This window comes from Pan troglodytes, chromosome 4 (assembly GCF_028858775.2).
Source record: "Pan troglodytes isolate AG18354 chromosome 4, NHGRI_mPanTro3-v2.0_pri, whole genome shotgun sequence".
Lineage (NCBI taxonomy): Eukaryota > Metazoa > Chordata > Mammalia > Primates > Hominidae > Pan > Pan troglodytes.
In genome coordinates, this window is record NC_072402.2 from 81,251,676 (window position 1) to 81,263,951 (window position 12,276).

General features: G+C 41.9%; 1 protein-coding gene across 36 annotated transcripts in view; it reads left to right on the forward strand.

Annotated features, from left to right (window-relative positions):
* The first annotated feature begins 82 nt into the window (after window positions 1–82).
* Window positions 83–12,276, forward strand: part of DROSHA (drosha ribonuclease III) — a 131,214-nt gene continuing 119,020 nt past the window's right edge. For 6 of the 36 annotated variants that reach the window (XM_054684421.2, XM_063811353.1, XM_054684425.2 and 3 more), the window contains exons 1-4: window positions 128–263; window positions 3,127–3,192; window positions 5,314–6,147; window positions 11,057–11,149. In XM_054684421.2, coding sequence (XP_054540396.1) covers window positions 3,173–3,192; window positions 5,314–6,147; window positions 11,057–11,149 — 947 coding nt within the window. In that variant the 5' untranslated portion in view covers window positions 128–263; window positions 3,127–3,172. Of the gene's footprint in view, window positions 264–712; window positions 802–1,328; window positions 1,456–3,126; window positions 3,193–5,313; window positions 6,148–11,056; window positions 11,150–12,276 lie in introns of all 36 variants that reach the window. The other 30 variants (XR_010157264.1, XM_063811356.1, XM_054684426.2 and 27 more) reach the window with 16 other exon arrangements.

Genomic DNA, 12,276 nt, shown 5'->3' on the forward strand with positions numbered 1-12,276 from the left:
GGAGGGGGCGCGAGCTCCAAAGGGTCTTTTGCTGACGATTGGTCTAGACGTCCATCGCTTTCGTTGACGCGCCAATCACCGCGCACAAGGCCCTGCGGTGGGCTGAACAGTTTTCCCTCCCTTGGCCCAGCTTTCTCAGGTTTGCTTTTTAATTCCCTCGGTTTCCTGTTCCGGAGGCGCGGGCGGTGCCACTGTCTTGGTACCTGCAGTAGTAGCCTGGCTTTGCTCTGACGGCGATCTCGCGGCCCGAGAGCCTTTTATAGGTAAAAGGGGTACTTTGCAAGTGTTAGAAGAGAGTTTCCGAGTGTCAGGATTTAAACGGGGCTGGAGTCTCCGGGGCTGGGGTGAAAAGCGTCCGGGAATTGGGGTCGGGCAGCCCCACTTCAGATCTGCAGCTAAGGGCAAAAGAGCGACCCTAGGCCTGGATCCCGCAAATAAGTGGAAGTGAAAAAGGAGACCTTTCATTCATTTGTGGAGCACACACTATGGTCCAGGCCTGGGGCCGCCCGGCTCTCGGAGGGGAGTGAGATCCTGAGCTTAGCGCCTGCCTCGTGGGGCGTACCATCTGGCGGGAGATGCAAACAGTAAATGTGCAGTTATGGATCAGGATGAAGGTGACTGCCCTGCAGATCCACCTGGGGAAAGAGGGAGTTCTCAATAAAAATGTAGTCACACTTTAAAATTCTTTTTACATGCACTGACGTTCTGGCAGTGTTAACTATTCAAGACAGCTCCTTCAGTGTCTCTGCTTCCAAACCGCAACCGAGAAGAGACAGACGGAGAAAAGAGTTACTTTTCCAGGTGCAGTGAATTCCTTGACTTTTGAATTAAAGTCTGCATCCACAACACAGCCGGACTATGCCTTCAATAGGTCAATTTCATGATTAGTATTTTTAGATTTTCTAACTACTGAAACATCCATGAGGATCTGGCAATGAATGTTCAGCTCTTGTTACACACTGTACAAGAGTGTTCATGACCCTGACTTTTGCCCACCTCTAGGTGCGGCACACACCTTTGTGTTCCCCTAAGCCCTGCACATACCTCTTTTTTGTGTGTTTATTGCATTATTTTGTATTTTTAAAACACTTACTTGTATGTGGGTTCTGAGTTCCTTGAATCCTACAGGCTGTGTGTCTTATTATCTCTGAGTCTACAGGGCCTGGGACAGTGCGTCCCATGTATGGGCTCATTAAATATTGCATGACTCAGTGAAAAGGTCTGCTTTCTGTTGCGGAGGTACATGGAAGGGAAATGTACAGTAGCAACATGGAAACATATACTATTGGTGAGACAGTAAACATTTATTGACCACCGACTGTGTGTAGGTTGCTTTTCCTGGGGATATGAAGGATACAGAAATGACTGTGAATCAACCCATATCATCAAGGAGCTGATAATCTAGTGGAGGAGTTAGACATGTGCATACTTCATTATGATATGAGGCAGTCTCTGGTAAGTGCTGTAAAAGGATTAAGTATAGACTAAGTCTAGAGGGAATGGGATTACCTAAGGGAATCAGGAAGGGCTTCATAGAGGAGGTGGCATTTAAGATTGATAGATGGATAGAAAATCACTGGGCAGATTCATACGTTGGGAGATTTTTTTTTTTTTTTTGAGATAGAGTTTCGCTCCTGTTGCCCAGGCTGGAGTGCAATGGCACGATCTGAACTCACTGCAACCTCTGCCTAGGGTGGGAGATTTTAGAGAGGAGAACGGGAGCAAAGAACTAGCTGGTTCTTTGTACTCGAATGGTAATCCGTTGGGAAAACATGGGGTAGTAGGGTCTTTCTGGGGAAGGTACTGGAGAACAAGCCTGGGTCCAGAGTCAATAGGGCCTTAAATGCCAAGCACAGAGTTTGAACTTGATTCTGTTGGCAGTGAGCAGCCTATGGTGGCAGGAACACCTGTCTGGGCCCCAGGTTTATCATGAGGGTACTGGACTGGATAATAGTAATAAGGAGTCAGGTGCAGTGACTCACGCCTGTAGTTCCAGCTATTTTGGAGGCTGAGGTGGGAGGATTTCTTGAGCCCAGGAGTAAGAGACAGCAGTGAGCTATGATTGCACCACTGCACTCCAGCTTAGGGACAGAGTAGACTTTGTGTCTTAAAAAAAAAATCAGATATTATTTGGTGCCTATTATTTATTAAGCACACTGACTGCTAGCATAATCTGAAATTATTTTCATGAGCCATTTGAAAGTCTACATAGTAAAGTTCTATTGATGAGACTTTTAGAAAGACTTTAGGAAAATGTTTCTATGTTACAGCTTTTTGTACTCAATATTTATGGAGTTTTTAAAAAATGTTTTGCTGAAGTTCAAGTATTTGGAAAATCATTCATGTTTACAGTGTTTTTCTGTGGGAGGAACTGAGAATGAAAATTAAGAATCATTAACTGGTGTGTTAACAAGATTCTGGTTAAGTTTGAATTTGAATGCTGGTCTCACTGTGATTTTTGTGTTTGGTCTATGCCTACATGGTTTGTTTGTTTGTTTGTTTGTTTTTTGAGACTGTCGCCCAGGCTGGAGTGCAGTGGCGCCATCTCAGCTCACTGCAAGCTCTGCCTCCCAGGTTCATGTCATTCTCCTGCCTCAGCCTCCCAAGTAGCTGGGACTACAGGCGCCCACCACCATGCCCGGCTAAGTTTTTGTATTTTTAGCAGAGACAGGGTTTCACCGTGTTAGCCAGGATGGTCTCCACCTCCTGCCCTCGTGATCTGCCTGCCTCGACCTCCCAAAGTGCTGGGATTACAGGCGTGAACTACCATGCCCGGCCTATGCCTACATGTTTTTACCATGAAGGAAACGAGAGTATGAAGGGGGAGAGGGGAAATGATATTTTTCCCAAGTCTTTTAACAAATTAGAGATGATCTATGCCTATAAGTCTTTTTAGCTGCTGATAGTTTTGAGTTGGCAAAACTAGTAATAATGACATTTTAAAATTTAAGGACATTAAAAATTTAGTTGGAAACTTTAACGCAGTTCAACATGCTTTTAATTTTGTTTGTAGGCTAAGTGTATTGGAAACTGCAAAATCAGTGTTATGGTAATTGCAGAAATATTTTGTAGCATTGGCAGTTTGGGAAACATGTTTATGTCTGTTTTATTCTTTCTGTTTTTTAGAGCTTATATTCTCTGTGGAAGATGTGACATATCCAGGCGGAACATCATGATGCAGGGCAACACATGGTGAGTGCCGTGATGGGAATGGCAATAGTTTGGGAGAACCGAGAGAGGAGCAGACATTGGTGCTGGGCTATAGAGGGTGGAAAGGATTTAGATACATGGGGAGAGGGGATAATGTGCTCATTCTTTCAACAGTGGGCACAATACAATAGAGGGCCATGCCCAGGGCTGGGAAGCCAGACCAGAACAGTTAATAGAAATCCCAGAGCGCTGCCCTGACAGCGCTTGCAGTTCCGAGGTGCAGGCAGACATTAAAGGTGGAATTAGGTCCTTAGAAGGTGGATTGTAATTATTGTAGGACCTGCTAAGAAGCAGCACAGAGTGTTGTGAGAGCAAGGAACCTAACAAAGCCCTGGGGTCAGTGACAGTGGTTGTAGAAAGGCCAGCAAGGATATTATTGTAATAGCCATGTAAGAGGTGATGGTGTGAAGTAGATGAATTCAGGAAATATTTATGAAGCAGAAACAATTGGATTTTTTGTTTATTTTTTATTAAGGGATAGTTGCCATATAAGTGACAGCAATTTTAAAGTAAATTTTTAGCTAAGGATGGGGGGTGAGGGAGGACAAGTCAGATGATTCCCTGTTATATGTCTTAAGGACTATTAATGGTGTCATTTATTGAGATAGGAAATACTAGGAAAAGAGCAAATGTTTGTCTTGGAGGGGAAGGTCATTAATTCCTTTTAGCATATGTTATGTTGAATTTGTTGGTCCAGGTCAGTGAGACACTCAAGGAGAGAGATGGGGTTGGTAATTGGCAGTGTGGGTCTGGAGCTCAGCAGTTGTGGGCTAAAGGTGTAACTTGGGAGTTTCTGACAGATTGATGTCAATTGAAGCAGTGCAGGTGAGTAGCATCACTTTGGAAGAGAGAGTGAGCAGAGTGCCTGGGCTAGACCCCTGAGGAATACCAGACGGTTAAAGGCCCCCTAGCAGAGAAGAAGCTGGTATGGGAGACTGCCAGGAGGAACAGCCAGAGAAGTAGGAAGGCCACAGCAAAGGCGTCATGTCAGGAAGCCAAGAAACGCATCCATGGGGATGGGGGCTGGGGAGGCAACTGGACTGATTGCTGCACAGAGATCAAGCAAGGTGATTGAAAATGACCTTTGGTTTTCAAGACAAGGTGGGCACTGATCATGTCACTTATTGGAGAGGTGGTGGAAGCTGAAGTCGGATTAGAGTGAGTTAGAAGTATATACACTTTTGTCTTAGCTTGGGCTGCCATGACTAAATGCTATAGACTGGGTAACAGTAAACATTTATTTCTCACAGTTCTGGAGGCTGGCAGTCTGAGATCAGGGTACCAGCACAGCCAGGTTTCTGATGCATGCCCTCCTCCTGCCTTGCAGGTGGCTGCCTTCTTGTTGTAGTCTCACCTGGTAAGGGGTGGGTGGCAGGGATTTCTTTTCTCTTTCTCTCTTCATAAGGGTACTAATCCCATCATAATTACCTCTCAGAGTCCCCACTTCCATATAGCATCACATCGGCGTTATGGTTTCATCAGCAGGGATTTTGGGATGGACACAAACATTCGGTCTGTAGCAACTTTTTCAGGTCATTTGACTGTAAAGGGGAGGACAAAGAAGGGGCAAAGTCAAGGGAGACCTGGAGGCCAAGGAAAGTACTTTATGTTGGAATAGACCTGAGCACTTTCAAATGCTGATGTGAAGGGTCTGGTATCAGGGAGAGGTGGAGGATTGCAGAGGGGGGGTGGTAATCCCAAATCTGCATTTGGAGATGGGAGTGGGGGCTGGGGAGGCAAGCCCCCTTGATCTTGTGAGGTCAAGATCAGAGGGGAACTTGAGCAAAGGCATGACAGCAAATGGTGAACAATGGGATGTTGAATTGGTCATTTTGGAAGTGGAGCAGCTTTAAGGAATGGTCGGTCCAGGGACTAAACATAGCAGTGGGCTGGGTGGCCAAGAAAGGGGAAGAGGAGTTTATTGAGCATGAGGGTTTCAGATGTTAGCAGGAACCCAGTATTAAATGGGTGGCCTATTCCAGTGGCTTGACTAGGGGGTCTTTGAGTTGCTCATCAAGATGGTCAGGCATTTATGAAACCCTGTTTACATAGTGAGGATTATTTTTTAAAAAAACTTTTCCCTTTTTCTTTTCTGCCATGAAGTCACAGAATGTCGTTCCACCCGGGACGAGGGTGTCCCCGAGGACGAGGAGGACATGGAGCCAGACCCTCAGCACCATCCTTTAGGCCCCAAAATCTGAGGCTGCTTCACCCTCAGCAGCCTCCTGTGCAATATCAATATGAACCTCCAAGTGCCCCTTCCACCACTTTCTCGAACTCTCCAGCCCCCAATTTTCTCCCTCCACGACCAGACTTTGTACCCTTCCCCCCGCCCATGCCTCCGTCAGCGCAAGGCCCTCTTCCCCCCTGCCCAATCAGGCCGCCTTTCCCCAACCACCAGATGAGGCACCCCTTCCCAGTTCCTCCTTGTTTTCCTCCCATGCCACCACCAATGCCTTGTCCTAATAACCCCCCAGTCCCTGGGGCACCTCCTGGACAAGGCACTTTCCCCTTCATGATGCCCCCTCCCTCCATGCCTCATCCCCCGCCCCCTCCAGTCATGCCGCAGCAGGTTAATTATCAGTACCCTCCGGGCTATTCTCACCACAACTTCCCACCTCCCAGTTTTAATAGTTTCCAGAACAACCCTAGTTCTTTCCTGCCCAGTGCTAATAACAGCAGTAGTCCTCATTTCAGACATCTCCCTCCATACCCACTCCCAAAGGCTCCCAGTGAGAGAAGGTCCCCAGAAAGGCTGAAACACTATGATGACCACAGGCACCGAGATCACAGTCATGGGCGAGGTGAGAGGCATCGGTCCCTGGATCGGCGGGAGCGAGGCCGCAGTCCCGACAGGAGAAGACAAGACAGCCGGTACAGATCTGATTATGACCGAGGGAGAACACCATCTCGCCACCGCAGCTACGAACGGAGCAGGTAAACCACTTGTGTGTAGTTCTTTAATGAACTGCAGAGGCCCAGGCACGGTCATTCTCCATTTATGACAACCAAACCAAAAGGATCCAGTAGGGCATCTTGATTTATATAAGGAAAGGAAGCACATTTTGGACTCTGTTGTCAAGAGGAAGAAACAACTGACAAATAAGTTGATGTCAGAAAAAAATTGCTTTTAAAAAGCATTCCAAATATATCAGTGTAGATTCATTTCAGTGAATATAAGACTTTTACTCTGCATAATACAGTTGACATTTTAATGATGATCCCATGAGATGAAAGATCTTGTATTTTTTGTGTTATCATAGATTAAATTATGTTCAATGTGATCATCATATCAGGTTATAGCATTTGAGTTTTTTTGGAACTGGCGATCTGCATGTTAATAAAGAATCAAATTAGTTAACAGGAAGGACTTTCTGAGTTTTAGGATAAGTAGAAATTTATTGTACATTGTTGCCTTCTTGGTTGGTTTCTTTGTAAAACGAAGTAAGATTATTTACACATTATGAAAGTTAGTTTTCAAAATATCTTTTTTTTTTTTTTTTTTTTGGTGACAGAATCTCGCTATGTTGCCCAGGCAGGAGTGCAATGGCGAGATCTCAGCTCGCTGCAACCTCCACCTCCTGGGTTCAAGCAATTCTCTCACCTCAGCCTCCCAAGTAGCTGGGATTACAGGTGCACGTGACCACACTCGGCTAATTTTTTTTTTTTTTTTTTTTTTTTTGAGATGGAGTCTTGCTTTGTCGCCTAGGCTGGAGTGCAGTGGCGCAATCTCGGCTCACTGCAACCTCTGCCTCTGGGTTCAAGTGAATCTCCTGCCTCAGCCTCCTGAGTAGCTGGGATTACAGGCGTGCACCACCACGCCCAGCTACTTTTTGTATTTTTAGTAGAGACGGGGTTTTGCCATGTTAGGCAGGCTAGTCTCGAACTCCTGACCTCAGGTGATCAGCCCCCCTCGGCCTCCCAAAGTGCTGGGATTACAGGTGTCAGCCACTGAGCCTGGCCTAATTTTTGTATTTTTAGTAGAGACGGGGTTTTACCATGTTGGCCAGGCTGGTCTTGACCTCCTGAACTCAAGTGATCCACTCACCTCGGCCTCCTTAAGTGTTGGGATTACAGATGTGAGCCACCATGCCTGGCCTAAAATTGCTTTTAATCTGATTTTGTTGCATTGAAATGGATTCTTACTGAAGAAAGTTGTATTTTAAAAATACTGTTTCATTCTATATTACATTTCTTTTTTCAAAAGATCAAATATGTATAAATATGAGAGAAATAATGTTTCAAGGAGGCATTTCTAAAACTGGGATTCTAGCTGGGCTTACAGAAATACTCTGAAGTTATATGCAACTTTTTTTGTGTGTGTGTTTTTCTAGAAGGAAACTTACATCAGGTTCTCAAAGAGGAGGGTGTGAGTCTGTTATCCCAAAAGCCTGAGAACCATTGGTTTATATGGAAAAATAAAAGACACATATCAATTGTGCTAATGTTTATTTATGCCTCAGTGAACCCTTACACTGATGAAGATTTGAGATCTTCTGTTGTCAAGCTAATTACGGTGCTTCTCTTTCTTTCCCCAGTAGTGTACTTACCTTCATTGTCTTGTGGAACTTTTGTGCTAAAAGTGTTTGAGCTCCCCAGACCAAGTCACTTCACTCTGGGTTTGCAGAGAGCTGGTCTTGGCTCTTGTTGCTCTGCAGCTGATTTAGGAACCAGTTCACATCTGTTTCCACATTTTTCTCATGGCTCTATCAATTTGGTTCTGACTGAACATTTTGCCAGTAAATTAAATGATAGTGGTCATTCTCTGCCCTGAAGAGAGGGATTAGTGCTCAGAAGGTTCAGAAGGAAAATGCTTTGTTGCCTCTCCCTGGTGGCCTGGTAGAAGATAGAAGGGAATGTGTTACTTGTAGGGATGACTGATTTCTGGTGGGCCAAAGCTGAGTGAGAGTTGGTAGACTTTAAAAATCTTTTCAGCATGAACTACTGTTTCTGGTCAATATTCTGTGATGGACTAGTTGGCAAAGGCATAGGCATGTGATAGTTTTTTTTTTGTTTTTTGTTTTTTGGAGACAAAGTCTTGCTTTTGTCCCCCAGGCTGGAGTGTGATGGCGCGATCTCGGCTCAGTGCAACCTCTGCCTCCCGGGTTCAAGTGATTCTCCTGTCTCAGCCTCCTGAGTAGCTGGGATTACAGGCACCTGCCACCACGCCCGGCTAATTTTTGTATTTTTAGTAGAGATGGGGTTTCACCATGTTGGTCAGGCTGGTCTTGAACTGCTGACCTCAGGTGATCTGCCTGCCTCAGCCTCCTAAAGTGCTGGGATTACATGTGTGAGCCACTGCTCCTGGCTGGCATGTGATAGTTAATGTTACAGTTTTATAGTGCAAATGTTAACTGGAAAGAGTAAATAGTTTGTAAATAGTTTTCTTCAGACTCTAAAGTAATTGTTAATAATTTTGCTTCTGGGAAAACATTTTGCAGCAAACATTCTAGATAGTGTTGTATTTCCGCCTCTGTTTTGAGATGCTATAATTAGAGGAGTTGTCAGGGCTCTGCTGTAAATCCTAAATTTTTCCATCAAGGCTTCAACTTGGAGTTATGTATTTGTTTGAAGAAACTCAGATGTCCTGTGAATTGCGGATCTCAGTAAAATCAAGTGTTGTAAGAATTACTTCTAACCTGATTTATCCTAAACCACACTCCTTTACTATGAGGATCTATATCTTTCTAAAACGATCTTTATTTATATTCGAGTTGTTTTATAATGTGCTTGGGGCATTTGCTCTGGAGCTGCCTAGTGGCATAGCTACATTATAATTGGCTCCCTTTGGGATATTAATTAGGTGGAATGTCAGTCATCTGTCTTATATGGCATGCTTCTGTGAAACAAACATGGAGCACATGAAGTCCTAATATAACTTCTAGAAGTATATTTGGAAAACTGAAACTTCATAAATTTGGATTGTGTTAAGTTTATGCAAATTCTATAGTCTGTTTTCTTGTTGCCCCTCCCCTGCTTCTTGGGGTAAGTGAATCTATCCTTTTACAAATTCTGTCTTCCCTATTTTTCTCTGCCTCCAAAATGTGGTTGAATAACAATTGCAAGATTGTCTTAGGGTGGACTGTTTTTAGAAAAGTCTGTGAAAAAGTGGATATATGTATTTGTTGTCATGAAAAATGAAAGTTACTCCAGGGATAAGGAAAGAAATCGCTACAGGCAGATGTAGTGCACCAAGCACACTGTTGAGCAGAGTGGTAAGGATGTGTGCCCTGGGCTTCACCTAGCTAGGGAGTGCTACCACGCAAGAATTCTCACGGCTGACCTTGTGACAGTAAATGTGTAGCTATTGGAGAACTACCCTAATGTACCTAAGGAATATCTTAATGTTTGCAAACAAGGAAGAATCTTGGGAAAAGTAACACAAACATAGCTTTTCTTGCTTTAAAAGAATTTGTCTTAATAGTGTTACTAATATGGTTTATATCCAAATTGGTCTTTTCAAGTCCTACCCACTCAGAGGTACCAGTCATCATTAGAAGTGTTATTCTTTTTTTTTTTTTGAGGCGGAGTCTCGCTCTGTCGCCCAGGCTGGATAGAAGTGTTATTCTTAAATGCAAAATTCTATTGGCTATATGGTAAAAAAAAATATATTAGAAATATCCTCTAATTAGAGTTTTTATTTGGAAATGTAGGCAATTATTTTTTTCAACAGCCGTGCCATTACAAATTACATATATCTTTGACATGTGGCATGGTTCACTAATTTCTATACAATAACTAAGATTTACTGCCCAAATGTAAACTGTGATTTTAGAAGCGTATGAGATGAAGAATGTAGAATCCAAATCTCTGGCTGCTTTATTTGGGATAGCTGGTATATATCTGAGGATTGTATATATATCAGAAACATTATTCAAAGGAGTCTTCCTTTAGAACAGGGGAATCTTTAAGTGGAAAGCAATTTCTATTTTAATACCTAAGCACTCACCGATCTCTGTCAGTTTTGTAAGTTCTATTTTCAATGTATTGACATTTCTGTTTGGTGATAGGTTGGGGGATATTTTTGAGTTCAAACATTTTAATGGTCTTCTTTCTGGACTCAGGTTAATATAGCATTTTATTTTTCCTGTTCTAAGATTGGAAGGTTACTTCCTTTAGACTTGTAGTTCTGATTCAGACACACTAGAGTTCAGATTTCTCTTCTAGGTCCTCATTGTTAAATAGGCTCAAAAGCTATTAATATTATTAAACCCCAGTTTTACATTGGAAGGTTTTAAAAATTCCTCATCTATTTTTTTTTACATTAAGTAAGCCCAACATCTCTATTTAGTTTTTTTTCCAGATGAAAAATAGCATTCGAGTGACTTAGTCATGGCCTCATGGCAGGTTAGTGATAGCTAGATCTACAACTCAAGCCTATAAGCCATAAGCATTAAGAGCTCTTTCATTATAGAACCTTGTCCTAATTTTCACTATAAAAGCTTTATAATTTACATTTATTTGATAGGTGAAATAGAGCATTTTTTAGAAATCAATAGGATGTGGAGTTCTTTAGAGTTTTCCCTCTAGGTTAAATAACCAAGGATTGGCTGATTGCAAGGTTTTAAAGGAAGATTAGGATAAAATTCCCATTATTGCGTAGCATCATGTATGACTTCTTTCTTTAAAGAAATCTGCAAAAATTCTCCAAGTTAGTTAACTTCTGTAAAGTGAAAAGCTCCTTTATCCTCTAATAAATTAAGAAGGCATAAAAATGTCCCCCAGTGAACAGTGCCTGAAAAATTCCTAGATGTGGTCCATTTATTTACAAGATGAATTCAGTGAAAAGAGATGGTGTTTTTGAGTCTTTCTGTTGAAAACAGCTCTGTGTATTAATTCCTTTAAGAGAGCGAGAACGGGAGAGACACAGGCATCGAGACAACCGAAGATCACCATCTCTGGAAAGGTCCTACAAAAAAGAGTATAAGAGATCTGGAAGGTAAGCAAGGAGTTGACACTGAAAGAAGTCATAGGATTATCTCCTTGAATTCAGATTTTGTGCTTGTATGGAGCAACAGCCAAGTCTTCATAATGGCCTCAGAGTCTGTCCAAGATGACCTGTGAAAAGCTAAAGCAGACTGTAATTTAAAATACTTTACTTTCAAGATGCATTGATTATGCACAAGGAAAATCTTGATAAATTTCCAAAAATTGGAAATTATACAGACCACTTTTTCTGACCACAGTGCTATAAAACTATACATTAATCATTTTAAAAAACCTTGGAAATTCATAATTATGCTCTTAAATTTACATGTTTCAGAAAAAAAGAGCAAAACTGCAGTCATATTTTCATTAGAAAATGACATTGAGATTGCTATCACCCAAAACTTAAAGGGTGTAATCAATTCTATATCTCGAAGTAAAATTTTGTGGTCTTACATTAATATAATGGTAATGAAGAACAGCACTCTAGAATCTGACAGATTCGGGGTCAGTTATTAGCTCTCCCAATTTTATTACTGGGCAAAGTTATCAGTGTCTTCGTTTGTAAAATAAGGACAGTTATATATACCTTCTTGAGTGATAAGGGGTCATTGAGATAATGCATGTCAAACACTTAGAACTGGGCCTGAAGTAAGTGCCAAATAAATGGTAACTATGTATATAATTATTATCTGAGCACTTGGCTATAGAAATTGGTGGAGCTTAAGAAAAGCAGAAAAAGGGATTTAAAGATAAATTAATGAAATGGAAATAGAACTACGGTGATATAACTATATTGTAAGTAAATGCAAATACAATTTTTAAAGTGGGAAATAAAAGAAAAATCTACATAACATTAGGTTTGAGAAAGTGTATTATTACAGGAATGAAAAGAAATTTAAAAATTTAAAACCGTTTAAAAAATTAACTTGAATGTGATGGGTTGATTTCTAAGAAAACAAAAATTAATTTCACACAAGAAGCAGAAAACTTTAATAGGTCAATAACTCTGGAAAAATGGAAAAAGCTTACTCTGCACCACCTCTAAAAAAAGCTTTAAAGTGGTCTTGAACACTAAAAAAAGATGGAAGGAAAGCTCAGCTCATTCTGTAGTAGCAGGAAAAACCAGATGGCAAAACC